This window comes from Eschrichtius robustus, chromosome 1 (genome assembly GCF_028021215.1).
Source record: "Eschrichtius robustus isolate mEscRob2 chromosome 1, mEscRob2.pri, whole genome shotgun sequence".
NCBI classification, from domain to species: domain Eukaryota; kingdom Metazoa; phylum Chordata; class Mammalia; order Artiodactyla; family Eschrichtiidae; genus Eschrichtius; species Eschrichtius robustus.
This window is the reverse complement of record NC_090824.1, coordinates 27,134,414-27,162,179: the sequence shown is the minus strand read 5'-3', so window position 1 is coordinate 27,162,179 and position 27,766 is coordinate 27,134,414. Positions and strand designations below refer to the sequence as shown.

Below are 27,766 nucleotides of genomic sequence, written 5' to 3'. Positions count from 1 at the left end.
GCTGTGATTCATGTCAGAGAATGTTCTTCCTGTGTTTTCCCCTAAGAGTTTTATAGTGTCCGGTCTTACGTTTAGGTCTTTAATCCATTTTGAGTTTATTTTTGTGTATGGTTTAGGGAGTGTTCTAATATCATTTTTTTACATGTAGCTGTCCAGTTTTTGCAGCACCACTTATTGAAGAGACTGTCTTTTCTCCATTGTATATCCTTGCCTCCTTTGTCATAAATTAGTTGACCATAGGTGTGTGGTTTTATCTCTGGGCTTTGTATCCTGTTCCATTGATCTATATTTCTGTTTTTTGCCAGTAGCATATTGTCTTGATTACTGTAGCTTTGTAGTATAGTCTGAAGTCAGGGAGTCTAATTCCTCCAGATCCTTTTTTTTTTCCCCTGAAGATTGCTTTGGCTATTTGGGGTCTTTTGTGTCTCCATATAAATTTTAAGATTTTTTGTTCTAGTTCTGTAAAAAATGCCATTGGTAATTTGATAGGGATTGCATTGAATCTGTAGATTGCTTTGGGTAGTATAGTCATTTTCACAATATTGATTCTTCCAATCCAAGAACATGGTATATCTCTCCATCTATTTGTGTCATCCTTGATTTCTTTCATCAGTGTCTTATAGTTTTCTGAGTACAGGTCTTTTACCTCCTTAAGTAGGTTTATTCCTAGGTATTTTATTCTTTTTGTTGCAATGGTGAATGGGATTGTTTCCTTAATTTCTCTTTCTGATCTTTCATTGTTAGTGTATAAGAATGCAAGAGATTTCTGTGCATTAATTTTGTATCATACAACTTTACCAGATTCATTGATTAGCTCTAGTAGTTTTCTGGTGGCATCTTTAGGATTCTGTATGTATAGTATCATGTCGTCTGCAAACAGTGACAGTTTTACTTCTTTGTGTCCAATTTGTATTCCTTTTATTTCTTTTTCTTCTCTGATTGCTGTGGCTAAGACTTCCAAAACTATGTTGAATAACAATGGCGAGAGTGGCCATCCTTGTCTTGTTGCTGATCTTAGAGGAAATGCTTTCAGTTTTTCACCATTGAGAATGATGTTTGCTGTGGGTTTGTCATATATGGCCTTCATTATGTTGAGGTAGTTTCCCTCTATGCCCACTATCTGCAGAGTTTTTATCATAAATGGGTGTTGAATTTTGTCAAAAGCTTTTTCTGCATCTATTGAGATGATCATATGGTGTTTATTCTTCAGTTTGTTAATATGGTGTATCACATTGATTGATTTCAGTATATTGAAGAATCCTTGCACCCCTGGGATAATTCCCACTTGATCATGGTGTGTGATCCTTTTAATGTGTTGTTGGATTCTGTTTGGTAGTATTTTGTTGAGGATTTTTGTGTCTATATTCATCAGTGATATTGATCTGTAATTTTCTTTTTTTGTAGTGTCTTTGTCTGGTTTTGGTATCAGGGTGATGGTGGCCTCATAGAATGAGTTTGGGAGTGTTCCTTCCTCTGCAATTTTTTGGAAGAGTTTGAGAAGGATGGGTGTTAGCTCTTCTCTAAATGTTTGATAGAATTCACCTGTTAAGCCATCTGGTCCTGGACTTTCCTTTGTTGGAAGATTTGTTGTTTTTTTTTAACAACTTTATTGGAGTATAATTGCTTTACAATGGTATGTTAGTTTATGCTTTATAACAAAGTGAATCAGCTATACATATACATATATCCCCGTATCTCCTCCCTCTTGTGTCTGCCTCCCACCCTCCCTACCCCACTCTTCCAAGTGGTCATAAAGCACTGAGCTGATCTCCCTGTGCTATGTGGCTGCTTCCCACTAGCTATCTATTTTACATTTGGTGGTGTATATATGTCCATGCCACTCTCTCACTTGGTCGCAGCTCACCCTTCCCCCTCCCCGTGTCCTCAAGTCCATCCTCTACATCTGTGTCTTTATTCCTGTCCTGCCCCTATGTTCTTCAGAACCTTTTTTTTTTTTTTTTTTAGATTCCATATATATGTTTTAGCATATGGTATTTGTTTTTCTCTTTCTGACTTACCCCACCCTGCATGACAGACTCTAGGTCCATCCGCCTCACTGCAAACAACTCAATTTTGTTTCTTTTTATGGCTGAGTAATATTCCATTGTATATATGTGCCACATCTTCTTTATCCATTCATCTGTCGATGGACACTTAGGTTGCTTCCATGTCCTGGCTATTGTAAATAGAGCTGCAGTGAACACAGTGGTACATGACTCTTTTTGAATTATGGTTTTCTCAGGGTATATGCCCAGTAGAGGGATTGCTGGGTCGTATGGTAGTTCTATTTTTAGTTTTTTAAGGAAGCTCCATACTGTTCTCCATAGTGGCTGTATCAATTTACATCCCCACCAACAGTGCAAGAGGGTTCCCTTTTCTCCACACCCTCTCCAGCATTGATTGTTTATAGATTTTTTGATGATGGCCATTCTGACTGGTGTGAGTTGATAGCTCATTGTAGTTTTGATTTGCATTTCTCTAATGATTAGTGATGTTGAGCATCCTTTCATGTGTTTGTTAGCAATCTGTATATCTTTGGAGAAATGTCGATTTAGGTCTTCTGCCCATTTTTGGATTGTGTTGTTTGTTTTTTTTGATATTGAGCTGCATGAGCTGCTTGTAAATTTTGGAGATTGATCCTTTGTCAGTTGCTTCATTTGCAAATATTTTCTCCCTTTCTGAGGGTTGTCTTTTTGTCTTGTTTATGGTTTCCTTTGCTGTGCAAAAACTTTTAAGTTTCATTAGGTCCCATTTGTTTATTTTTGTTTTTATTTCCATTTCTCTAGGAGGTGGGTCAAAAAGGATCTTGCTGTGATTTATGTCATAGAGTGTTCTGCCTATGTTTTCCTCTCAGAGTTTTATAGTGTCTGGCCTTACATTTAGGTCTTTAATCCATTTTGAGTTTATTTTGTGTATGGTGTTAGGGAGTGTTCTAATTTCATTCTTTTACATGTAGTTGTCCAGTTTTCCCAGCACCACTTACTGAAGAGGCTGTCTTTTCTCCATTGTATATTCTTGCCTCCTTTATCAAAAATAAGGTGACCATATGTGTGTGGGTTTATCTCTGGGCTTTCTATCCTGTTCCATTGATCTATATTTCTGTTTTTGTGCCAGTACCATATTGTCTTGATTACTGTAGCTTTGTAGTATAGTCTGAAGTCTGGAAGCCTGATTCCTCCAGCTCCGTTTTTCTTTCTTAGGATTGCTTTGGCTATTCAGGGTCTTCTGTATTTCCATACAAATTGTGAAATTTTTTTGTTCTAGTTGGGTGAAAAATGCCATTGGTAGTTTGATAGGGATTGCATTGAATCTGTAGATTGCTTTGGGTAGTATATTCATTTTCACGATGTTGATTCTTCCAATCCAAGAACATGGTATATCTCTCCATCTGTTTGTATCATATTTAATTTCTTTCATCAGGGTCTTATAGTTTTCTTCATACAGTTCTTTTGTCTCCTTAGGAAGGTTTAATCCTAAGTATTTTATTCTTTTTGTTGCAGTGGTAAATGGGAGTGTTTCCTTAATTTCTCTTCCAGATTTTTCATCATTAGTGTATAGGAATACAAGAGATTTCTGTGCATTAATTTTGTATCCTGCTACTTTACCAAATTCATTGATTAGCTCTAGTAGTTTTCTGGTGGCATCTTTAGGATTCTCTATGTATAGTATCATGTCATCTGCAAACAGTGACAGCTTTACTTCTTTTCCAACTTGGATTCCTTTGATTCCTTTTTCTTCTCTGATTGCTGTGGCTAAAACTCCCAAAACTATGTTGAATAATAGTGGTGAGAGTGGCCAACCTTGTCGTGTTCCTGATCTTAGAGGAAATGGTTTCAGTTTTTCACCATTGAGAACGATGTTGGCCGTGGGTTTGTCATATATGGCCTTTATTATGTTGAGGTAAGTTCCCTCTATGCCTGCTTTCTGGAGGGTTTTTATCATAAATGGGTGTTGAATTTTGTCAAAAGCTTTTCTTGCATCTATTGAGATGATTGTATGGTTTTTCTCCTTCCATTTGTTAATATGGTTTATCACATTGATTGATTTGCATATATTGAAGAATCCTTGCATTCCTGGGATAAACCCCAGTTGATCATGGTGAATGATCCTTTTAATGTGCTGTTGGATTCTGTTGCTAGTATTTTGTTGAGGATTTTTGCATCTATGTTCATTAGTGATATTGGCCTGTAGTTTTCTTTCTTTGTGACATCTTTGTCTGGTTTTGATATCAGGGTGATGGTGGCCTCATAGTATGAGTTTGGGAGTGTTCCTCCCTCTGCTATATTTTGGAAGAGTTTGAGAAGGATAAGTGTTAGCTCTTCTCTAAATGTTTGATAGAATTGGCCTGTGAAGCCATCTGGTCTTGGGCTTTTGTTTGTTGGAAGATTTTTAATCACAGTTTGAATTTCAGTGCTTGTGACTGGTCTGTTCATATTTTCTATTTCTTTCTGGTTCAGTCTCTGAAGGTTGTGCATTTCTAAGAATTTGTCCATTTCTTCCAGGTTGTCCATTTTATTGGCATAGAGTTGCTTGTAGTAGTCTCTTAGGATGCTTTGTATTTCTGCGGTGTCTGTTGTAACTTCTCCTTTTTCATTTCTAATTTTATTGATTTGAGTCCTCTCCCTCATTTTCTTGATGAGTCTGGCTAAAGGTTTATCAATTTTGTTTATCTTCTCAAAGAACCAGCTTTTAGTTTTATTGATCTTTGCTATTGTTTTCTTTGTTTCTATTTCATTTATTTCTGCTCTGATCTTCGTGATTTCTTTCCTTCTACTAACTTTGGGTTTTGTTTGTTCTTCTTTCTCTAGTTCCTTTAGGTGTAAGGTTAGATTGTTTATTTGAGATTTTCCTTGTTTCTTGAGGTAGGCTTGTATTGTTATAAACTTCCCTCTTAGAACTGCTTTTGCTGCATCCCATAGGTTTTGGATCATCGTGTTTTCATTGTCATTTGTCTCTAGGTATTTTTTGATTTCCTCTTTGATTTCTTCAGTGACCTCTTGGTTATTTACTAACGTATTGTTTAGCCTCCATGTGTTTGTGTTTTTTACGCTTTTTTCCCTGCAGTTGTTTTCTAATCTCATAGCGTTTTGTTCAGAAAAGATGCTTGATATGATTTCAATTTTCTTAAATTTATTGAGGCTTGATTTGTGACCCAAGATGTGATCTATCCTGGAGAATGTTCTGTGCACACTTGAGAAGAAAGTGTAATCTGCTGTTTTGGGATGGAATGTCCTATAAATATCAATTAAATCTATCTGGTCTATTGTGTCATTTAAAGCTTGTGTTTCCTTATTAATTTTCTGTCTGGATTATCTGTCCATTGGTGTAAGTGAGGTGTTAAAGTCCCCCAGTATTATTGTGTTAGATTTCCTCTTTTATAGCTGTTAGCATTTGCCTTCTGTATTGAGGTGCTCCTATGTTGGGTGTATATATATTTATAATTGTTATATCTTCTTCTTGGATTGATCCCTTGATCATTGTGTAGTGTCCTTCCTTGTCTCTTGTGACATTCTTTATTTTAAAGCCTATTTTATCTGATATGAGTATTGCTTCTCCAGCTTTCTTTTGATTTCCATTTGCATGGAATATCTTTTTCCATCCCCTCACTTTCAGTCTGTATGTGTCCCTAGGTAGGAAGTGGATCTCTTGTAGACAGCATGTATATGGGTCTTGTTTTGTATCCATTCAGTGAATCTGTGTCTTTTGGTTGGGGCATTTAATCCATTCACATTTAAGGTAATTATCAATATGTTTGTTCCTGTTACCTTTTTCTTAATTGTTTTGGGTTTGTTTTTGTAGGTCCTTTTCTTCTCTTGTGTTTCCCACTTAGAGAAGTTCCTTTAGCATTTGTTGTAGAGCTGGTTTGGTGGTGCTGAATTCTCTTAGCTTTTGCTTGTCTAAAAAGCTTTTGATTTCTCTGTCGGATCTGAATGAGATCCTTGGGGGGTAGAGTAATCTTGTTTGTAGGTCTTCCGTTTCATTGCTTTAAATATCTGGTGCCACTCCCTTCTGGCTTGTAGAGTTTCTGCTGAGAAATCCGCTGTTAACCTTATGGTAGTTCCCTTGTATGTTATTTGTCATTTTTCCCTTATTGCTTTTAATAATTTTTCTTTGTCTTTAATTTTTGTCAATTTGATTACTGTGTGTCTCGGCGTGTTTCTCCTTGAGTTTATCTGGCCTGGGACTCTCTGCGCTTTCTGGACTTGGGTGACTGTTTCCTTTCCCACGTTAGGGAAGTTTTCGACTATAATCTCTTCAAATATTTTCTCGGTTCCTTTCTCTCTCTCTTCTCCTTCTGGGACCTCTCTAATGCGAATGTTGGTGTGTTTAATGTTGTCCCAGAGGTCTCTTAGGCTGTCTTCCTTTCTTTTCACTCTTTTTTTAAAATTCTGTTCTGTGGCAGTGAATTCCACCATTCTGTCTTCCAGGTCACTTATCTGTTCTTCTGCCTCAATTAATCTGCTCTGGATTCCTTCTAGTGTATTTTTCATTTCAGTTATAGTATTATCATCTCTGTTTATTTGTTCTTTAATTCTTCTAGGTGTTTGTTCTTTAATTCCTCTAGGTGTTTGTGAAACATTTCTTGCATCTTTTTGATCTTTGCCTCCATTCTTTTTCTGAGGTCCTGGATCATCTTCACTATCATTATTCTGAATTCTTTTTTCTAGAAGGTTGCCTATCTCCACTTCATTTAGTTGTTTTTCTGGGGCTTTATCTTGTTCCTTCAACTGGTACATAGTCCTCTGTCTTTTTATTTTGTGTATCTTTCTGTGAATGTGGTTTTTGTTCTACAGGCTGCAGGATTGTAGTTTTTCTTGCTTCTGCTGTCTGCCCTCTGGTGGATGAGGCTATCTAGGAGGCTTGTGCATGCTTCCTGATGGGAGGGACTGGTGGTGCATAGAGCTGGGTGTTGCTCTGGTGGGCAGGGCTCAGAAATAGTTTAATCTGCTTGTCTGCTGATGAGTGGGGCTGAGTTCCCTCCCTGTTGGTTGTTTGGCCTGAGACGACCCAGCCCTGGAGCCTCCAGCGGTTATGGGATTTAATTTTATTGTGATTGTGCCCCTCCTACCATCTCATTGTAACTTCTCCTTTGTCTTTGGATGTGGGGTATCTTTTTTCGTGAGTTCCATTGTCTTCCTGTTTATTGTTCAGCAGTTCGTTGTGATTCCTGTGCTCTTGCAAGAGGGAGTGAGCACACGTCCTTCTACTCGGCCATCTTGAACCAATCTCCTCAAATAGTAGATGCTTTAAAGATCAGTTTGATTTGTTGATTGTATACAGTGTACATTGGAACAACCCTGCACTGAGCCTATTGATGATGACTTCTGAGAATATTTCAGAGCTGAGAATCACTAGTGACCACCCTGAGTGGCTATAATTGACAGGCTGGAAAACCAATAAGGATGATCAGCTCATTGGCAGCTGATGAATGGTGTTGGGCTGAAAGCAAATTGCTTCTCTACCTGCAGTTGCTTTCAAGTCCAATAAACGAAAAATGGGACCTTAACACAAAAGGCTTACTCAGCTTCTCTCACTCTTACAATCTGGACCTTGGTATTTCGTGTGTTCTCACACTATTTTCAAATTTCCACCTTGGTATTTCGTGTGGCAGAAGGGTTTGGGCGGTTCTATCACAGCTAGTCACTCCTGAATCAAGGCATTTCTGCCCTCAGAAACACCCAAGGCACGTTATCTGTCAGGTCACTGGAGTTTGAACTGCACCGCAGACATAAGATGTTTCAGTTTGTTGGGTTGTGTTTGTATGTGTATTTATAGCCACTTTGCATGTGCCCATGTCTTGTGTATATAAATTTATGCAGTTGTGTGACTTCACACCACAGATGCTTTATAAATTACAAAGTTAACTTACACGATGAACTTAAGCTTCTATGTTTGTAAATGTGGTAACAACGTTAGGCTTCTACCTCTCACTGAATGCAAGTTCTTGGGGTTGTAGGGTGTAGAATTTTCCCCTCAGCTGGTCTCTCAGCTCCAGGTTAACAGATACAGTGAAATCAAGAATTTAAATGGCACAAAAAGCAAAACCAGCATTGTTTTACTCTACCATAGAGATGGGAGTATAGGAACCATTCTTCATTAGTTTGTAGCTAGAGGAAAGCCAGTCAGCATTGAGAACCCCAGCTATAAACGTTTTCACAATCTGTGATAGTGAGGGTGGTCAAGGGTGTGTGAGTTGAGCTGTCAGTCAAAAGAAAGATCTCTCTGATGTCTTGAGGGGGGAAACAATCCCTGTTTGAGGTTTAAGAAGGACTGGAAGTTGGGGATTACGTTTCTAATTAGGAGGCTCTTAAATGTGTGCTGTCACCTCTGGGCCATTGATACAACGATTGATTGTCTCTGTCTTCTATAGCTTGGAATTGCCATTGGGTTCTTGGTCCCTCCTGTCTTGGTACCCAACATCAAAGACCGGGACAAGCTTGCCTACCACATCAGCATCATGTTCTACATAATAGCAGGTGTGGCCACTCTGCTTTTCATCCTTGTCATCATCGGTAAGGTCATTAATAGGCTCATGGGGGTTGGGGAGGCAGGGAGGTCCTGCTGACTTGGGTGAGGACCTTGTGAATATGGCCCTAGAGCAGCATTCTAGGTCCCATGTAATCTATAAAATATATCTATAGAAACTGGAAGCCAGGCTTCCAATGGTCTTCAAATGTTTTAGCCTGAGTAGTTGCTGCCGATTCAGTGCTAGCTGGTCCTGTGTACTTTGTTAGCTGTTCAGTAAAGGTTAGTTGTAATTAACCAGTTCCCCAGTATGACCTCATTAGAATGAATGGGCAGCCTGCTGATCCCCTTGATGAAGCCCCGGTGAGCACTTACGATGTCACAGGCCCTGTGCTGAGTGTGCCTGATCTCACTGACTCCTCAATGGCCCTATAGGGGAGGTACCAGCATCAGTCTCACTTAACCAAGAGGAAGCATTGACTTATGAGGAGATAAGGGTATTATTCAAGATTAGACAGTAAGTGGCAGAGGCTGGATTCCAGCCTAAGCTTGTCTAAGTCCATACCCTAAATTTCTGGAACACAAGAAAACAAAATAGAACTGACCCACAAACACTAATACTTTCGTACATTCACCTGGGAATGCCTGGGGCCCACATTTTAAAATGCTTTTTTAAAATGTGTATAAGATACGCTCATTATGGAAAAAATCTAGAAAATACAAAAAAGCATAAAGAAAAGAATGACCATTAACTTAGCCTTGTACCTGTTAATCCCAACCACCAGCCCCAGAGAATTATTATTAATATTCTATGTATGTATATTTAATCATTGAGATATTTGGTTAACTTATATCCTTTTTTCTCTTCTGAGCGATATCACACGGGCTGTGATAAATTCAGAAAGAGCATAGTAGAGGTTTTCATTTTCAGTGAGTCATTTGTCTTTATAAGTTAACCAGCTGTCTTCCTAATATCTGAAAGTTCCACCTCACACGTTAAAGGTTTCATTCCTTCCTGCCGGCCTCAACTCCAGAGTCAAACGGTTTTATAATCATGTATCTCATCCAGCTATTCTCACTGTGTCATTCCCTCCCCGGGTCCAAGCTGAGGAAGGGCTACCCGATGGCTTTTCAAAGCTCACAGGATCTCTTGGACGGAGAACTTGGTGTTCCTGGAAAGGTGAAAAGCCTTGAAGCTGTGGTTGAGAACAGGAAAGAACAATCTCGGCCAGACTTGAAGTTTCAAATTGTAATGTGCTCAGCTCCAAATTCTTGTGTTTGTAGCAGATGAGGGCATGGTTCTTTGCAGAGATCCTGGAGGTAGGCCATTTCTACACTTTGCATTTTACTAGTAAGCACAGACGGTTGCTCGTCGAATAAAGAACTGAAAAATCTTATCCAAACTGTGGTTTGTGGTTGCCAAATCCTTGAGCAAACAGCTGCTGTTGCCGAGATTAAAAAAATCCTCTTGCCTTGATTTCTTTCCCCTTATAGAAGGGGAGGTGAACAGGCAAGACAATGGTTGAGAAGTACCCAGCGGTGGGAAGTTGCCCAGGACTGTTTCCGGAGAAGGAAGAAGCAGGGCTCTGAAGTCAGGGCTGGAGGGTTATCTGGATGGAGGGGGGGAGACCTTTGATCTTCAAGAGACTAAACCTCATTTCCAGAGCTTCCTCTAGCTGGAGGCAGTTTCCTGACCTTTCAGGGGTGTTCTCATGAGGGCTGGGGACACAACAAGGTGCTTATTTACTTGGACCCAATTGGGGGACCAATTTAGCCAAACAACTGGTTAAACTGATTTGGCCCCCAGAGAACTGAGCCGCAATCAATGCGGTCAAATGGATTGTACCAGTTGTACTGAAAATAGAACATAAAGCAAATGGTTTTCCCACTGTCCCTCCCCAGTCCTTCCTATCAAGAGTGGTCACACCTACAGGAGCATGTGTTAATCCTCTGGTTTCTCATGGGGCAGATGTCTGATTCAGACTTCGAGAAACTAGGGATGGACTCCGGGTCTTTCCAATAGAAGAAGATCCTTCCCCTTGTTCAGGGAATGTTGATTGACAGCATGTGCCGGGCTCTGCGCTCAGCATGGGCAGCGCAGTCCCTTCCCCCTTGGGGGGAGCCCTGGTGCTGAGTCCTTAACTGGGCTCACTAATCCCAGAGCCTCAGCCCTCACTTCCTTTCTATCCCCGTGTTACTACTGCATTTCTTCAGTGTTCTGCCGTATGTTATTCCCCGGTTGTTACTCGGCTCCCTGATCCTTGAATACTGCCTGGGAAGCCCAGTGATCGCAGCCGTCCAAAGGCCATTAAGAAAAAGTAATCCAAGGCACAGTCACGGAGCCACAGACAGTGAGATGCAGCTTCAAGAGAGGAGACTATAAAGGATTTCATTGAAGAATTAATATTTCCTTTTGGAGTCTTAGTTCCTTCTCAGATGAGGGAGTCAGCTCTCATCCATGTATCAGCTCTGCAGGGTGGGACCATAGGGATTTGCAGTGATCTCTCTGTTTCTTTCCTTTCAGTATTCAAGGAGAAGCCGAAACATCCCCCCAGCAGGGCCCAATCCCTGAGCTATGCCTTGGCGTCCCCTGATGCTTCATACTTAAGTTCCATCGTCCGACTCTTCAAAAACCTCAACTTTGTGCTGCTTATCATCACCTATGGTAAGATACAGATGTGTCCAGGAGTGTAATGGAACTGGGAGTGTGAGACGAGAGGCCTGATGTGTCTGTGCATCTTACTGTTTCCAAATCCCAAATGTATGTGTAAAGTCATCGTTTAGGGTCAACCAGAAGAGACAGCTCTGTCTCAGGGTCTTCGATGTTGGGTTACCTAGACAACCATTCCTTCCCATATCAAGTTGTCTGGCAAAATGCCTGCTGATCCTCCGAGTCTTATCTCAGTATGACTGCTGTAAAGCAGTATTAGGCGACCTTTCCTCTTTTATTGTGCTGTTCCTGGTACATCTTAACACTTACCATTAAAAAAAAAAAAGATTATTTCCAGGTCTGTTTTCCCACTAAACTGGGAACTCCCTGAGAGCAGGGATTTATGTCTTTTTATCTTTATAATTCCTCAGCAGTGGCCAGCCTGGAGTAGATACTCCAACAGTTATTAAATGAGTGATTGAATGAACGAGTGGATGGATATTTATATGAGTCTTGTGACATGAATCACTCTCCAGCCAATCCTTCATCTTGGAACAGTGCTCCTTTTTTACCTGAATGCAAGACAACATCCCTCTTTCATTTCATTTTCTTGGCTTTGGTAAGATAAATTTCAATATTTATGCTGGTGTATTGGCTTGCCTTTCCAGCAAGGTGTTTGCTGCATCTTCAGTCTAACGTTTAATGAGAATGTTGTTCTAGACAGGGGCAAGGACAGAACCTCAGGGCATTCCGTTAAAGGTGTCTTTACAGATCCACCCAGCTCTGCTGCTATCCAGCCTACCCTTGACCATTTAACCCTCCAGTTTGTTTGATTAAAATCAAGAGTGTATATCATGCTCAGTAACCAGAAGAAGAAAAGAAATGAGATTGGTTGACGTGACTTATTCTTAGTGAAACCCCAGTTGGCTATATAACCTCACGTTTTCTCTAGGCTCCCAAACTGTATCTTACAACAATACTAGCATTTACTATATGCCAAGACTTTTTATGTATTATTTTATTTAACTCTCACCACACCAGTGAGAGGTAAATAGTATAATTTTCCCCATTTAACAGATGAGGAAACCAACTCAGAGAGATTAGGCAATAGCTCAAGAACACACAGTTTTCAAAGGGCAGAGCCAGGATTCAAGTACAGATTTGTCAGACTCCAAAGCCTATACTCCTGATCCGTGATTGCTTATGCTCCTTCCTTGAATTGTACCAGGGCTTCACTTTAGGCTTATCAATGCCCTTCACCTGAATTAAAGTGTTTATCTGCTGAAGCATTAGATAAGAGGTGGTATCATCCACAGTAGAGAGGCACACCTGGTTTTTCAGGCACAGATTAGGTGACCTCTCATCTGGAATAGCCCCAGGTACCCACGTTAGTCTCCAAGGCCTCTAGTCTCCATTCCTCCTTCTCTCCAGCTTCTCAGTTCTGAGTATGTCTCTGCATTCATTCACAAAACAAAGAGAAAGTTTCCAATACTTAGGATGGCCAGCTAAAGATATTATGAGTTGCCCATCACTGAGAGGTATTCAAGTGTAGGTGGAACCAACCACTTAGTGAGGATATTGTGGGGAATATCAGGCTATAGATGGATAGTGAAACCTGATGATCTTTGGGTTCCCTTCCAGACTCAGGATTCCATGCCTCTAAGAACTTTCACTTTTCCCTAGAGTTAAACATCTTGAGTGCATCAACCTTTGACCACCATAAACCTTATGGCATCTGACAACAGGGCATTTGAGGCTTACCTTGGAACCCCAGGGCAGATGAGTGCTTAATAAATATCTTCTGTGAACGAAAGTGGTGATGGTGGCAATAACCGGGCAATGGCCTTATTCCAGAGGCTGCGGTCTTCAGTTCTGGACGCTGTTTATGGCAGGGTCAGGTCACTGACCCATGATAGCAAGAAATAAGAACAAAATGTACCAGGAGCAGTGCTGCTCCTGGTCGCTGAGGCTCAGCTCTGGGCCATGCTCTAGGGGCAAAGCAACTCCTTTTCCTTCCATCTTGTACGGCTGGTTGCTTATATGGTCTTCAATCTGGCAGAGTGGTGTTAATCCTATGGTCTGGGCACTCTGCCTTAATCTATTTGGTTAAGTGATAACACAGGGAATAAATGGGTTAGCACCTCTGGAATGGTGGAGTGAGGACCTTGCATCGTCTGTTCCTCCATGAAAACAAGAACAACACTGGCAGACATTATCAAAATCAGTTGTTTCAGGGTTCTTAACCAAAGGCTTGAAACAATCCAGTGAGCATCTATTCAAGACAAATATCTAAATAACAGTAAAGTAGCAAGCTTTGTATTTTAACTTGTCCTATTCCGATCCCCTCTTCCAGGCTCTGTGGTAGCCTTGAAAACCAGCAGCCTCCCAGACATGGTAGCTGTGAAAACTAGCAGCCTCACAGCCACTGGAGGGGGCCAAACAATTATGGAGCTCCCCCAGAAGTCCCATCCCTAGGTCACTATTTGACTTCTGTGGCAGTTCCCTGCAAAGGCCCCATTCAGAGGATTTGCCTATATTTGACCTGACTCAGAGCTTTCTCAGTGGGAAAGCGCTATTTCCAGGGCATTTGTTGAAAGCGATCACTGTTTAACACCACAGCTGCCTGAGGTAGCAATACCGGTTGGTGTAATCAAGAGGCTGACCAAAGATGTTGAAAGGAAAATCTGGAGAATGAGATGTCCAGGGGGCTTTGGAAAGCTCTGACATATTCTTAGGAATCTAGAAATCCACATGCACATGCAGAGTTGTGCACATGCCCAGGAAAGACCCGAGAAAGCCCTGAAGTCTCACCTCTGGCTGAACTTGAGGCTCTGTGTAAGCAGAAAGGGAAGGCTAAGGCAGAGTTGTCACCACCCTGCTGAAGCATCACAGGCGAGTCCCAACGCATACATAGAGGTCCTCAGCAAAGGTGGGAGACTTGTGGGCTTAAAGTATTTAAGGAAATCTCTGTCTAATCATTAGCTCAAAACTAAGCTAGAGGAGCAGAAACCTCAGTGGCTGCACATGACAAAGAACACAGACTTTACAAAATGAGTCCAGGAAAGTCAGTGAACGAACAGCAGCAACAGTAACAAATCCTGGGGAAAGAGGACAATCTCATTTCTAGAGTTGACATTATATTTAAAATGTCCAGTTTCAACAAAAAAATATGAGACATGCAAAGAAACAGGAAAGCAGGGCCCATACACAGTTAGAAAACTGTTCCTGAGGAAGCCCAGAGGTTGGACGTAACAGAAAAAGATAGTAGCTCAGCTATTATAAATATATTCAAGAACTAAAGGAAACCAGTGTGTAAAGAATGAAAGAAAAGTAGAGAATAATGTCTCACCAAATAGAGAATATCAAGAAAGACAAATCAAAAAGAACCAAATATAAATTCTAGAGTTGAAAATACAGTAACTGAAATGAAAAACTCACTAGAAGGTTCAACACTAGATTTGAGCTGGCAGAAAAAAGAATCAGTTAACTTGAAGATAGGTCAAATGCAATTATCCTGTCTGGGGAACCGAAAGAAAAAAGAAAGAAGAAAAATGAGCAGATCCTCATAGACCTGTGGGAAACCATCAAGCATACCAACACATGCCTAACAGGAGTCCCAGAAGAAGAGGAGAGAGAAACAGGGTGGAAGTAAATTGCCATTAAATTGAGACGGTGCTAAACTAGAAAAACAGTTCACTTCTGTGCCTCTGGAAGCATTTGACTCGGTTGTGTATAGATAGAATTTATTAACATTTTTCTCAAAGGCCTGACGTGATCCCAGTGAGGAGTTAAACTAATCTGGTTGTTTGTACACATTTCATTATAGTCAGAGAACCACAAGCCTTATTTTTGTGGTAGAGAGTTAGACTTGGTGACAGGGATCTTTGCCAACAAGGAAATGATTCTTAGGCTGAATCACAGATTTGGGAAAACATGTTATTGAGCCTTTGCTCTGTGTCAGGCACCATGTGAAGTGCTTTATATGCATTATCTCATTTAATCTTCAAAAGAAACCCATGAACTAGGTGTTCAACTGCTCCATTTTATACCTGAAAAAACTGAGGCTCTGACTGAGCTCCTTGTCCGTAATTAGACAGCTAGCAAGCAACAGAGCTTAGATATAAACTTCTGTCTGTCTGAGATCAAAGCCTATCTTCCTAACCACCGCACCATTTCGCCTTCCCGTGCAGAAAGGAGCCTCTTGGAGACAGAGCCAGGGGTCTGTTTTCAGCCTCACTCAACTGAGTAGCCACTGGGTCTATCTAGCAGGGGTGGTAGTGGTGTATGTCCTTCCTCAGATTCAGTCCTCAGACCGATGGCCTTTCTTCTGAGATGAGGGTCTGGAGTTCTGGGGTTTAGAAGCAGGACCTATACCTACACTGACCGGCCATCTTTGGGACTTGGGGATGGTGAGGTTTCATCCGTAGTGCATGTCTCTAAGGGTTACAGGTCATGTAAAGGCAGTGATTGGCACTCAGTCCACCTAAGAATCCCTGCTTTCTTCTCCCACTATATCTTTGCTCCAGATTAAAAATGCACACACAACCAAAAAAACCCTCTATAAATTCAACTAAATCCTTTGAGACCTCCCAGAATTCCTCCCACCTTCCATGCAGTTTCAGGTTGAGCTTTGAAGAGGGAAACGGTTCACAGTTTATATATACACACATATAACCATGTAGTGCATATATACATTATATAGTACATATGATGTTCCTACTTTCCTCTGAATTATAAACACTTAACAGCATGTAGTTGGGAATCAAGCAGTTGATAGTGTTTCATGGAGGTATTTGCTGGATCTGGGTGGACATGTTTTGGAGTAAGAGCCTTGACTGGGGGACCAGTGAGTTCAGAGTTGGTACATAAGGAATATAAGGTCTAAGTTTTAGTGTCAGCTCTGCTAATTACTGAGTGTACCACCTTCACCCATCCTGTGCCCATCGTGTGTCTCTCTAAGAACCACCCCTCAGAAAAGAGTAATAACATTCGCTTCCCATTGGAGTTCCCTGGATGGAAATGAAAGCTTTTAAAGTAATTGTGAATCAGAACACTGTGTGCAGCCACAATGCTGTTGTGTTGGTAAACTTGCCCATTTCCTACAGTCTTTTTGTTTTTTTGAATGAACTAGATTTCCACACTTAGGGAGTAGCTCTCGTGCAGCTGGTGGGATGTCCAGTATTGTACTGGTAGTGACTTTCCAAGTGCTTCTCCAAGCTGCTGAGTCAGCTGCCCCGAGCTAAGGTGCAGTGATACAGTAAAGGCTTTGGAGGAATTCCAGTGCCGCTGCCTTTTCCCCATGGGCTTCTGGCCACACTCTTAGAGGTAGGTTTCAGACATAAATTAAGGGCCATCCGGCTAAGTTGGAATTTCAGATCCACAACAAATTCTTTTTTAGTATAAACATGTCCCACAACTATTTGAAGCATTCTTATGCTGAAATTCAAATTTAATTGGGTGTGCTGCTTGTTTTTGTTTTTTTCCTGAATCTAGCAGCCCAATTTAGAGGGAAGGAGGTGCAGAGGCTGGGTTTGTGCTTGATGTTGCTGAAATATCACAGGAATGAGAAACTACCGCTGCCTCTAGCAAAATACCCTCCCTATTCTAACATGGCACCACAGGAAGACACAGGGCTGGAAGCAGATTCTCCGTGGGTCCACCAGAGCCTGGGGCTGGGCAGGTCCTGTGGTGAGCGTCAGCCGCGGGGCGTGGGGTGGGGTGAAGTAAGAACCTTTCTTTGGCTCCTCCTCGGATCTCCAGGCCTTGCTTTCACATGGCTTCCCTAACGTCTTTGCATTGATGACTAACGCCTGCCGTGGTAAACAGATTGGTGAAAGGCTCCTCTTCTGGAGAGTGGCCTCCAAGGGATTACTCTTCCCTGTCATCCCCCAGCCTTGCCTCCAGCTATGCTTCTGAAGAATCTGTGCAGTGTTGGGCATCTGAATTCAGAGCCTCAACATGTGTCCTGAGGACACCTTTCCTTGGGGCTCTCAAGGGCTTTACACCGCCCGACCTGGGCCTCGGCAGGGGCTTTGTGCCCCCTCAAGATGCTGGCTTCAGGGTGGGTATAAGATCCTTCTGGGATTCCCTGGAGCTTTGCCGAGGTCAGGCTGGCCCTTTAAAAAGAGGGTTTCCTACAAGTTCAGAAAGGACAAAAGGGAAATGAACACAGAGTAACCAGAACCCAGAGATGGGATCTGGGATCCGTGTTTCCCACGCTGGCCTGATGATAGAGTCCCCTGGGGTGCTGGGTGGCGTGTGCCTCGATTCCTGCCTCTCTTCTGGAAAGTCAAATTCAGATAGTCTGGTCCGGGCCTGGGAATCTGCTTTTCACAAGCATTCCTGGAGATTCTGGTTTGCAGCAGGGTTGAGAACCTCTAAAGTAGGTGTGCTATGGGTGATTCTCTTGAAGCCCCTTCCCATCCCAGCTGCCTCCATGTTAACCCCAGCCTCTGACAGCCTGGACCTGGTCTGTGATCTTCCTATGCCCAAGGCCATTTATCCCCAAGTTTAAGAAATGCCAAGGGTTTTTGTTGTGTTGTTAAAATGAGGATTCCTAGCCCCAATCCAGGGGAATCAGATTTAGTTGGTCCAGGGTGCAGCCCAGGAATCTGCATTTTTAGACTCTGAGGCTTTCTAATGCCAGTGGTTTCTAAATGCCACCACCCTTTGAAAAAAATTAGTCTTGACACAGGAGAGAAACTCAGAGTGATGACAAGTCAGTCCCTTCTGCCTTCCTAAAGCCCACCCCCTCAGTGACCTGCACTTCTCCCAGGTGGCTGATACCAGGGGTGACCGGGCCTTTCAGGGGCCATCACATTTCCTCACCTGGCAGGCTTACCTTGTTGGGGATGATCATACCCGAATATAACACAGTCACCTGCATTCCTGTAAGAGGTACTTATGCACAGGGCAGAGCACACATTTCATTCCTGCCCTTCAGTGTGGACACCGGACCCTTTGGTTTGGGCAGTGGAGAGGACTTGTGCCGTTTAACTGTGTCTGGCAACCTTTGGCAATATGGGAGGGACATCTAGATTCAAGAGTGATTCAGAATTTCTAATTCCTTTAAGGTTGGACTGTAGAAAGAATTGGAAAGAATGGTAGCCTTCCAGGGTGAACCCCTGCTCCCCTCCACATCCTCCCTACCTTAGCCCTGATTCCGTCTCCTGTCTGGCTGGGAGCAGGGGATGGTTACTGGTAAACCAAACTAGTCTAGCAGAGCCAGTAGGTCTCAAACTTTGAGCCTTATCAGAGTTACCTGGAGGGCTTGTTCAAACACAGATTGCCTGAGGAACCCCACTCCCAGTGTCTACAGCAGGAGGTCTGGGTGGGGTCAGGATTTGCATTTCTAACAAGCTGCCGGGGATGCTGATCTGGAAGTGATTTCTCTAAACCTTTAAGCCTCACAAAGCTGCTCAGCCTCTATAGCCTGGGTTAGCCTGATCAGGACTGTTTCTCCACATTTTTCAGGGTCAGGAAAGTGCTGGTGTTTGAAGTGGGTTTTTTTTCTCCCAGTCCTCCTGGATTTCGCAGTTTCCTGAGGATTCTGCCCTCCTCGTTCATTCCAGGTGGGCACAAGCTGAGCTTGACCTCGTGCATGCCCAGGCCCCTGGCCCTGTTAGGCTGAGGGCCAGGAAGGGGACTAAGTTCATCCTCCTCCCTGCACGCTTCTCCCCGACACCCGTCCGCATTTCAGGAATGTGTCTCCTTGTGGGCTCTCTTGACCCAGGAATGGAGTTTCCGAGTGGCTGGGTGTGTGGTATGAAGGTGAGGCGGGTATACTTGTTGGGTGAGAAGTTGCCGAGAGTCTCAGAGTCCTCCTGACCGTGAGTGTGGCAGTTGCAGTCACATTTGGTGACACCTCTGGGTTTGCCGACTGACTGTGGCCCTGTGCCCCTCAGGAGGTGGCACTGAGCTCAACCTTGTTGCATCCCTGAGGTGACCTGGCTGGGAGAGGCTGGGGCACGAAATTGCCAGTAACCTGAGCTGGGGAAATCATTGAGGATCAGTTCTGTAAGGTTATGAAATCAAAGGTTTAAGATGGAGGACCTGGAGTCCATACAGTCTGGGTTTGAATCGAACCCTGCCTCTTACTACCCGTGTGATGGTGGGAAGGGCAAACCAAACTCCGTTCCCCATTTTGCAGGAGAATTTGACCTTCACTTAACTTTGTATCTCATTCTTCAGGGAACCTGACAAAGGGAGTAAGTCAACGGCATTTAGGCAACACATTGCTTCTGATAAGAATGACCTATTGTGATATAAATGACTGCAAGTGAGCTGGGCTATCTTCTTACCCCTGTTGGGAAGCCATTCTTTGTGCTTCTCTTTCCACTGGCCTGTCCTTTACGGAGATCCTGGTAGCTATGCCTGTGGATGAGTCACAAGCAATAGTGGCTCCTGGGAAGGGTTAAGCCAGGGTGGGTGCCATACCACCTTTCTCTGTGCTGAGCTGTCACCTCGGGGGCAAAAGAGAATAGCTTCTGAATGGCTGTATGGACTGGGGTTCTGTGGACTGGCTCCAGTGAAGAGGAGCTCCCGAGGCTGCCCTGTCTATGAACTGTGTCCTCTCTTACATGCTGCTAAGTGGACCTAATGCCAGGTGTGCCAGTGGTAGTTGTGTGAGCCTCAAAATTAGTTAAAATTAAAAAGACTCCTGGTGGGCCTTCCAGCGTGACCTCTGTATTTGTTTTTAAAATCTGTGTGCATTTTTCTTACCTGCAAAATGGGAATGAGAATATTAGCTACTTTCTAGGATTGTTATGAGGATTGTAAGGTGTTTAGAAAAGTGCCTAGTATATAAGTGTATGCTACTGCCATCACCACCACCATCACCACCACCATCACCATCATCACCACCGTCACCATTACCACCAGCACCATCACCACCATCATCATCACCATCATTATGAAGGGAGGGCAGAAGGCCCTTCTCCTTTGGATCAGTTTCAGTCTCATCTTAGTTACTAAGTCACTGTATGGCTTTTGACAAATAACCTCATCTTCTAAGGACAGATTCTTACAGTATATGCTAGGTGCCCCATTTATTTCTTGGATGAATCAATAAATTAGGAGAGTCAACTAAATGCTCTTTAGGGTCCTTTATGGTTTTGAATATAAGATTTTGTGTGATGTTGAATCTGAGAAAAAAGTTGGAGGGATGTGGAAAGAGGTGAGAATCTACCTGCAGAGGGAGTGTTGTCAGGGGTCAGAGGTCTGGAGCATTCTGGTGAGAGGACAGGTCATCAGGAGGAGGTGGAAGGGGTCCAGTACTTCTGCTGGCCCCTTAGGTCAGGCCAGCGCTTAAGAGGAATGTAGATGGCTCTGACTTGGGAGTAATACTTTCTGGAGCCTGTGTTTCCAGGACAGGGATAAAGGGATGAGAGGGCAGTGGTGTGTGGCTAAGAAGAGGTTCAAATGGTTAGTTTTGGTTGTTTTGGAGTATTTCTTCTTGAAACACTACCTCCAGTGGCAACAAGGATGAGGATTTCTTTTTTTTTTTTTTTTTTAATTTTTCTAGATTATACTCCATTTAAAGTCATTAGAGAGTGCTTGGGTTTTGTTTTTTTTTTTTAAGATAGTAGTCATCTTTTCTTTTTAAAATTTATTTATTTATTTATTTATTTATTTATTTTTGGCTGTGTTGGGTCTTTCGTTTCTGTGCGAGGGCTTTCTCTAGTTGTGGCAAGCGAGGGCCGCTCTTCATCGTGGTGCGCAGGCCTCTCACTATCGTGGCCTCTCTTGTTGCGGAGCACAGGCTCCAGATGCGCAGGCTCAGTAGTTGTGGCTCACGGGCCCAGTTGCTCCGCGGCATGTGGGATCTTCCCAGACCAGGGCTCGAACCCGTGTCCCCTGCACTGGCAGGCGGATTCTCAACCACTGCACCACCAGGGAAGCCCAAGGATGAGGATTTCTGACCTCCCTCACCACTGTGGGGAGAAGCCCGCAATGGCCCCAACAGGAGAATGACCCTAATGCTGTGTTTCTCCCTCCCTCCTTCAGGTCTGAATGCTGGTGCTTTTTATGCCTTGTCCACTCTGCTGAATCGCATGGTGATCTTGCACTACCCGGTAAGGGTGTTCCCTAAGCTTGCTGGGCCCCGAGAGAAGGAGGTTTCTGGTCTGTCTGGGCAGGAGCTGGGGTGGCAGCGTGGTATGGTGTGTGCTTCTGAGATTTGGAGGGAGGCGGCCCTGGGTCTCAGCCTCAGCTCCGGTGGTCCTTAGCTGTGTAATAAGCTGGTTAGTGCCTTGAGCTCTCATTCTCTTTTCTGTAAAGGAAGCCTAATTACTTACTGAAAGATGGATTTTAGGATTAGAAAGTAAATAATAAGGTTTATATATGTAAAGCGCATAGCATGGTGCCTGGCAACACAGTAGGTAAACATATATACACATAGAATCACATATGAAATAAACTTAGCTGTGAAATATGGGCAAGATTTAATTTTAAAGTCTTATTTGCTCAGCAGAAAGCATGTTTTAAATGTTTCCAGAACCAGCGAGGGCTGGATACTGGGAATGGGACACTGAGTATCCTGGAGTCGGGATCCCGGGTCCAGCCCTCTTCTGAAAGGTTGAGGGTCTCACGCTTGTGGGAGGGGTGAGCCACCGTGGCTGAGCGTTCCAGTGTTGGAGGTTGACAGGTCTGAGTTCACATCCTGCCTCTGCTCTTACTAAAGGCCTCATGACCTTGGGCTAGTAGGTTAATTTCACTGTGCCTCAGTGTCTTCATCTGTAAAATGGAGAATATTGATTAACCTTCTGGTGGGGAATTAGGAGAATTAAATGAGATGATGCTATAAAATCCTGGCTTTGAATAAACGCTCAAAAATATATAATTATTATCTTCCTATCTCTTCAAAAGTGATAACTGAAAAAACCTAAGTATGGAATGTTTGGATATACATAATTCAGTTTTTCCATCTGTGAAACGGGAATAATGATAAAGGTTTGCTATAAGGTTTACATTTAAAGAAATCCATCTAAAAGTGGTTTCTAAGGACAGAATTTGGTTCACCCCAGCATCCAGTATAATGCACACACATCCAGGGTTATATTATGTTGGGAGGAGCAATTATTCTAGGATTCTCTCTCCACTGGCAGCTTCTTACAGGCCATCTTGTCCTGATACTTTCTGAGAATTGGCTCTAATGAAGCCGGAGTTACTTGCCTTTGCCCCTTTGCCCTCTGCTGACTGTGCCCTGTCAGATATCTTGTCCCATCACTGAGCAGTCACTGGGGCTGTGGTTTCCCCAGGGCGAAGAAGTGAATGCTGGAAGAATCGGCCTGACCATCGTCATTTCAGGAATGCTTGGGGCTATGATCTCAGGTATCTGGCTGGATAGGACCAAAACCTACAAGTAAGTGACTCTTCCTCTTGGACTGAATCGGGGACCCCTGTCTTGAAATGACATATTCATTAGCAACACGGCTCCAAAGATGTGGGTGTGGCAGCTGGGGGTCTGAGTGGTCAAGTGGGGAGTTCAAATGTATCTTCTCTGAGCCTCAGTTTCCCCATTTATAAAATGAGGGAAGCAATGCCTGCCCTGTGGGGATCGTAGGAAGGTTAGAGATAGGGGACATGAGGCCTGTCAGAGTTCCATCCCCCAAGTAGCTTGTGGAAGGAGCAGAGGAAGGAGAAAATAAATGTGGAAAAGCATCAACAGTTGGACAGTTCGTGGAAACTCCACAGAGTGGGGACGAGGAGGTGGTTCCCCTGCCCTGTTCCCATAGCTCCCCCATGGAGCCCATGGGGTTAACCAAGGTGCTCTGTGCTTCCAACAATTTACAGTGTGTTATTTTGCAATTGCTTCCACTTCATTGGTAAGTATTACGACATGCTTTAGTCCTGATTGCCCAGTGCATTTCTAATAGCCACGAAGATTTTAGTGGATGTCAGGCTAATCCAGGACGCTTACTAAAAATACAGATTCCTGGGCCCCACCCTCATGGATGCCAATTCAGTAGGGGAATCTGCATTTATAAAAATCAACCCGGATGCCTCAATTCAGTAGCCAGCCTTGGGGAAAATGCTCTGGAAACAGAGGCCCAACTTGTGTCTTTCCTGTGCTCCGCATGCACTGGGCACTCAATTAATGCTGGCCAGTAGGGCAGCTGCCAGGCCAGAGTTGTCCTGCTCTGGGGCAGATCAACATTCTGGGCTGCTTTGTCAAGGCCTCCAAAGTTCCCAGTGTCTGGAGGCAACAGACAGTGGCAGACCTGTTCTCTGCCACACAGATCCGCTTGTGAGGCTCTGGTCAGACCAGGGCTCTCTCTGTCTGCCTTTGTCAAAGGCCAACCCTGGGGATGTGGCTGCCTGGCTTGACACGACGAGGAGCCCAGCTGGGCTTAATTACTGCTGGTGGAGCTGGGCTGCCGCCTCGTCTTTGCCATATGTCAGTTGTTTGCTTTGGGCAGTGAGGACTGGCCACTCCCGAACCAGGGCACAGCAGCGTCCCCTTTTCTGGGCTTGCTGTGTGGCAAGAGAAGGGAGGGATTGGAATGTTGCCTGGGCGGGGATGTAGGCAGCCGGATGATTCAGGTGAACTAGAAAATATGGTGAAAATACAGGGAAAGGTCTGGGGAGGACACTGCAGAATCCTGCTGCCACCAGTTCCTAGTGTCACTTGATGTCTGCATCCTGCAGTCAGCATGGGACAGTCTTCTCCCTGCTCTACTACTTAGGCAGAGAAAGGGTGAGAGAGCTCTGTCATCTGGTCATTTTGGTGCCAGTTCCCTTTTCCCTGAGCCTCCCAGATTTGTCCTGTTTGGTTTGGAGGCTGGAAATTAGATGGTCAGGTCCCTTTATCTCTGGCTGAGACTACAGTTTTGTAGACAGGCTAGTGGTTTAAGAAGAAGCTATATGTGAACAAATATGGGAAAGATGAGCTTGTGGGGTCAGTGAGGGAGATGGGTGTCCTTGGAGTTGGGTTCTGCAGAGGGGGAGGGACTGGATGTGGGGAGCAAGGGGAGGAGGGATGAAGCTCCTCTGCCCTCAGCAGCTGCTTTGAGGACCCAGGAGGGAAGGGCATCCTTCAGAGGCTGTTGGTCTTTTCCAAAGATGCAGCCCCATCCTGTGTTAGTATTCCTGTGTGTGGGAGTAGAGGGAGCACAGGTTTCAAATCCAACCTCTGGGTTCGAATCTTAGCTGTGCACTTCCTGGGCAGGTGACTTTGGACAAGTAACTTGACTGGTCTGAGCTCAGTTTCCTCATCTGTCATATTAGGAAGAGTCATACATCTCTTTTTTTCCTACCAGTTTTATTGAGATATAGTTGACATACAGCATTGTATAAGTTTGAGGTATACAGCATAATGATTTGATTTACATACATCATGAAATGATTGTCGCGATAAGTTTAGTGAACATCCATCATCATATATAGATACAAAATTAAAGAAATAGAAAAAAATTTCACGATGAGGACCCTTAGGATTTACTCTCAACAACTTGCGTGTATAACATACAGCAGTGTTCATTATATTTATCGTATTGTACATTACATCCCTAGTACTTACTTACAACTGGAAGTTTGTACATTTTGACTGCTTTCTTCCAATTCTCCCTCCCCCTACCCCATCCCCACCTCTGGTAACCACAAATCTGGTCTCTTTTTCTATGAGTTTGCATGCTTGTTTGTGTTTGAAGTATTATTGACCTACTACACTATGTTAGTTCCTATACACAACATAGTGATTTGATGTTTCTATACATTTCAAAATGATCCCCAAGATAAATCTAATTTGGATCTGTCACCATACAAAGAGATTACATAGTTATTGACTGTATTCCCCACACTATACATTTCATTCCTTTGACTCATTTATTTTCTGACTGAAAGTTTGTACCTCTTAATCTCTCTCACCTGTTTCTTTCCTCTCCCCCATTCCTTCCCCTCTGACAACCATCTGTTTGTTCTCTGTATCTGTGACTCTGTTTCTGTTTTGTTTGTTCATTTGTTTCGCTTTTTAGATTCCACATATAAATGATATTATATAGTATTTGTCTTTCTCTGTCTAAATTATTTCACTTAGCATAATATCATCTAGGTCCATACATGTCGTTGCAAATGGCAAGATTTCATTCTTTTTTATGGCTGAAATATATGTATATGTACCACATCTTCTTTATCCATTTGTCTGTTGATGGGCACTTAGGTTGCTTCCGTATCTTGGCTATTGTACATAATGCTACAGTGAATATAGGGGTAGTACATATATCTTTTTGAATTAGTCTTTTCATTTTCTTGGGCTAAATGCTCAGGAGTGAAATTGCTGGATCATCTGGGTGTTCTATTTTAAAATTTTTCTGAGGAATCGCCATACTGTTTTCCATAGTGGCTGCACCAATTTATATTCCCACCAGCAGTTCACGAGGGTTCCCTTTTTCATGTACTTGTTGGCCATCTGTATGTCTTCTTTGGGAAAATGTCAATTCAGATCCTCTGCCCCCTTTTTAATTGGGTTGTTTGTTTTTTGATGTTGAGTTGTATTAGTTCTTTGTATATCTTGGATATTAACCCCTTATCAGATATGTCTTCTCCCATTCAATAGCTGGCCTTTTAATTTTGTTGATAGTTTCCTTTGCTGTGCAAAAGCTTTTTAGTTTGAAGTAGTCCCATTTGTTTGTTTTTTGCTTCTCTTTCCCTTGCCTGAGGAGCTATATCAAAAAAAATTACTAAGACTGATGTCAAACACTATACTGCCTATATTTTCTTCTAGAATTTTTGTGGTTTCAGGTCTTAAATTTAAGTCTAATCCATTTTGACTTTATTTTTCTGCATGGTGTGAGAGAGTAGTTGAGTTTGATTCTTTTGTGTATAGCCGTCCAGTTTTCCCAACACCATTTACTGAAGAGTCTGTCTTTTCCTCATTGTATGTTCTTGCCTCCTTTGCCATAGGTTAATTGCTCACATAAATGTGCGTTCATTTTTGAATCGCTATTCAGTTCCATTGATCTGTGTGTCTGTTTTTTGCCAGTACCATACTGTTTTGATTACTATAGCTTTGTAGTATAGTTTGAAATCTGGGCAAACTGATACTTCTAGTTTTGTTCTACTTCCTCAAGATTGTTTTGGCTATTTGGGGTCTTTTGTATTTACATACAAATTTTAGAATTATTTGTTCTAATTCTGTGAAAAATTTCATTAGTGTTTTGATAGGAATTGCATTGAATCTGCTGATTGCCTTGGATTAGGTTGTTTATTTGAGATTGTTTTTTTTTTTTGTTTCCTGAGACAGGCTTGTGTCACTATAAACTTGCTTCTTAGAACTGCTTTTCCTGTGTCCCATATATTTTATTATTTATTTAATTAATTAATTTATTTTTTTGACTTGAAATATTCTTTATTTTGTAAACATCTGTGTTTAAAATAGATGAACCCTGCTCACAATTCATATCCTGGACCCAAGACACAGCACACAAAGTTCACAGGGAGATGGTGGGGCTCAGGAGCAGGTGGAGTGCCTGGGGCTGTGCCGAGTCTCAAGACAACAGGTGCAAAGGTGGTGAGGAGTCAACAGGCAGGCACACCTGCTCAACAGTCTAAGGCCAGGTCCCAGGCTACCTCCGGGACTGGAGAAGTTTAGGGGTGAGAGGCTGACTCTGGTACCTCATGAGCATAGCTGCACCCTAAAATCCCAACCCCTCTCCTGCCCCATACCTCTCCCCAGCTGTGGCCCTTATGGATGGGGCTTCTCAGGCCATAGAATCCTAACCCCAAGTTTTCCCTTCCAGAACCCCTAGGGTACAGTAAAAATATAGTCCCTCTTCCCTGAGGGGGCTAGGAGAGAAAGGCAATGGTGCTCAGCCAGATCTTCAGGGAAAGCAGCGACACTGACCACAGGTTGGAGCCAATGGCCAGTATAACTTCCCCTCCCTCGAGTCCCTGGCTGAGGGCACACTGAGAGTTGGCACTGCTGACCTCCCCACCCCAGAGTGATGCTGCAATTTCTAACACCTGAGGAGTTAGTCCTCAAGGAAACATCCTCAGCTGTGGTCATGACTTCGTCCTAAAGAGTCAGCTCTTTACATTTCTCATTAGCCGACAATTTATAACTATTCCTGCCTTCCTTTTCCTTCCACTACGATAACTCATCCCCCATTCCTTCATCCTGAGCTACCCTCTCCTGCTCTCTCCTGATTTGATAAGAGTCAGAAGGAAAGGTTTGGTGATTTCATCCCCCAACCTTTTTTTCAGAAGAGTAAGGAAGTGGGGCTCTTAATTCTTCACATGTGTGTGTCCTGGATTTTAGTCTTTAATTAGTGAATGTTCGATGCCCAGTTTTGTTTTCACTCCAGTGCCAGCCATGCAATGCAGCTTAAGACTGATCCTCCTCCCTAGGCTTCTCCCATCTTGGGAAGGTGGGGAGGAACGCTACTAGGGCTGGTAACTGACTTGTTCCCTCCTTAAAGGGTCTCCTGCAAACTACTCTTGGACCATATGGGGTTAAAGAAACTGCTTCCTGAAACAAAGGGCCCTGGAGGAGGGAGTCCGCTTCCCTCCACCTGTAGCCACAGTGCAGTTGGCAAACCCTCAAGCCTCTGAGTCAGGAGCTAGAGGAACAAGATGAGCACTTGGTCTTGAAGGCTGAAGGGAATAGCACCAAGCATTCCTACCCAGGGCTTGCCTGCTTTTTGCCCATGAGCT

General features: G+C 43.1%; 1 protein-coding gene across 2 annotated transcripts in view; it reads left to right on the top strand.

The window, feature by feature from the left end:
• The window catches only part of FLVCR2 (FLVCR choline and putative heme transporter 2), a 64,146-nt gene that overhangs the window by 24,248 nt on the left and 12,132 nt on the right, over nt 1–27,766 (top strand). For both annotated transcript variants that reach the window (XR_011073853.1, XM_068542260.1), the window contains exons 2-5: nt 8,372–8,513; nt 10,991–11,131; nt 21,122–21,189; nt 22,375–22,478. Coding sequence is in view for 1 of the 2 variants with exons in the window: in XM_068542260.1 (XP_068398361.1) it covers nt 8,372–8,513; nt 10,991–11,131; nt 21,122–21,189; nt 22,375–22,478 (455 nt within the window). In the remaining variant the exon portion in view is untranslated. The remainder of the gene's footprint in view (nt 1–8,371; nt 8,514–10,990; nt 11,132–21,121; nt 21,190–22,374; nt 22,479–27,766) is intronic.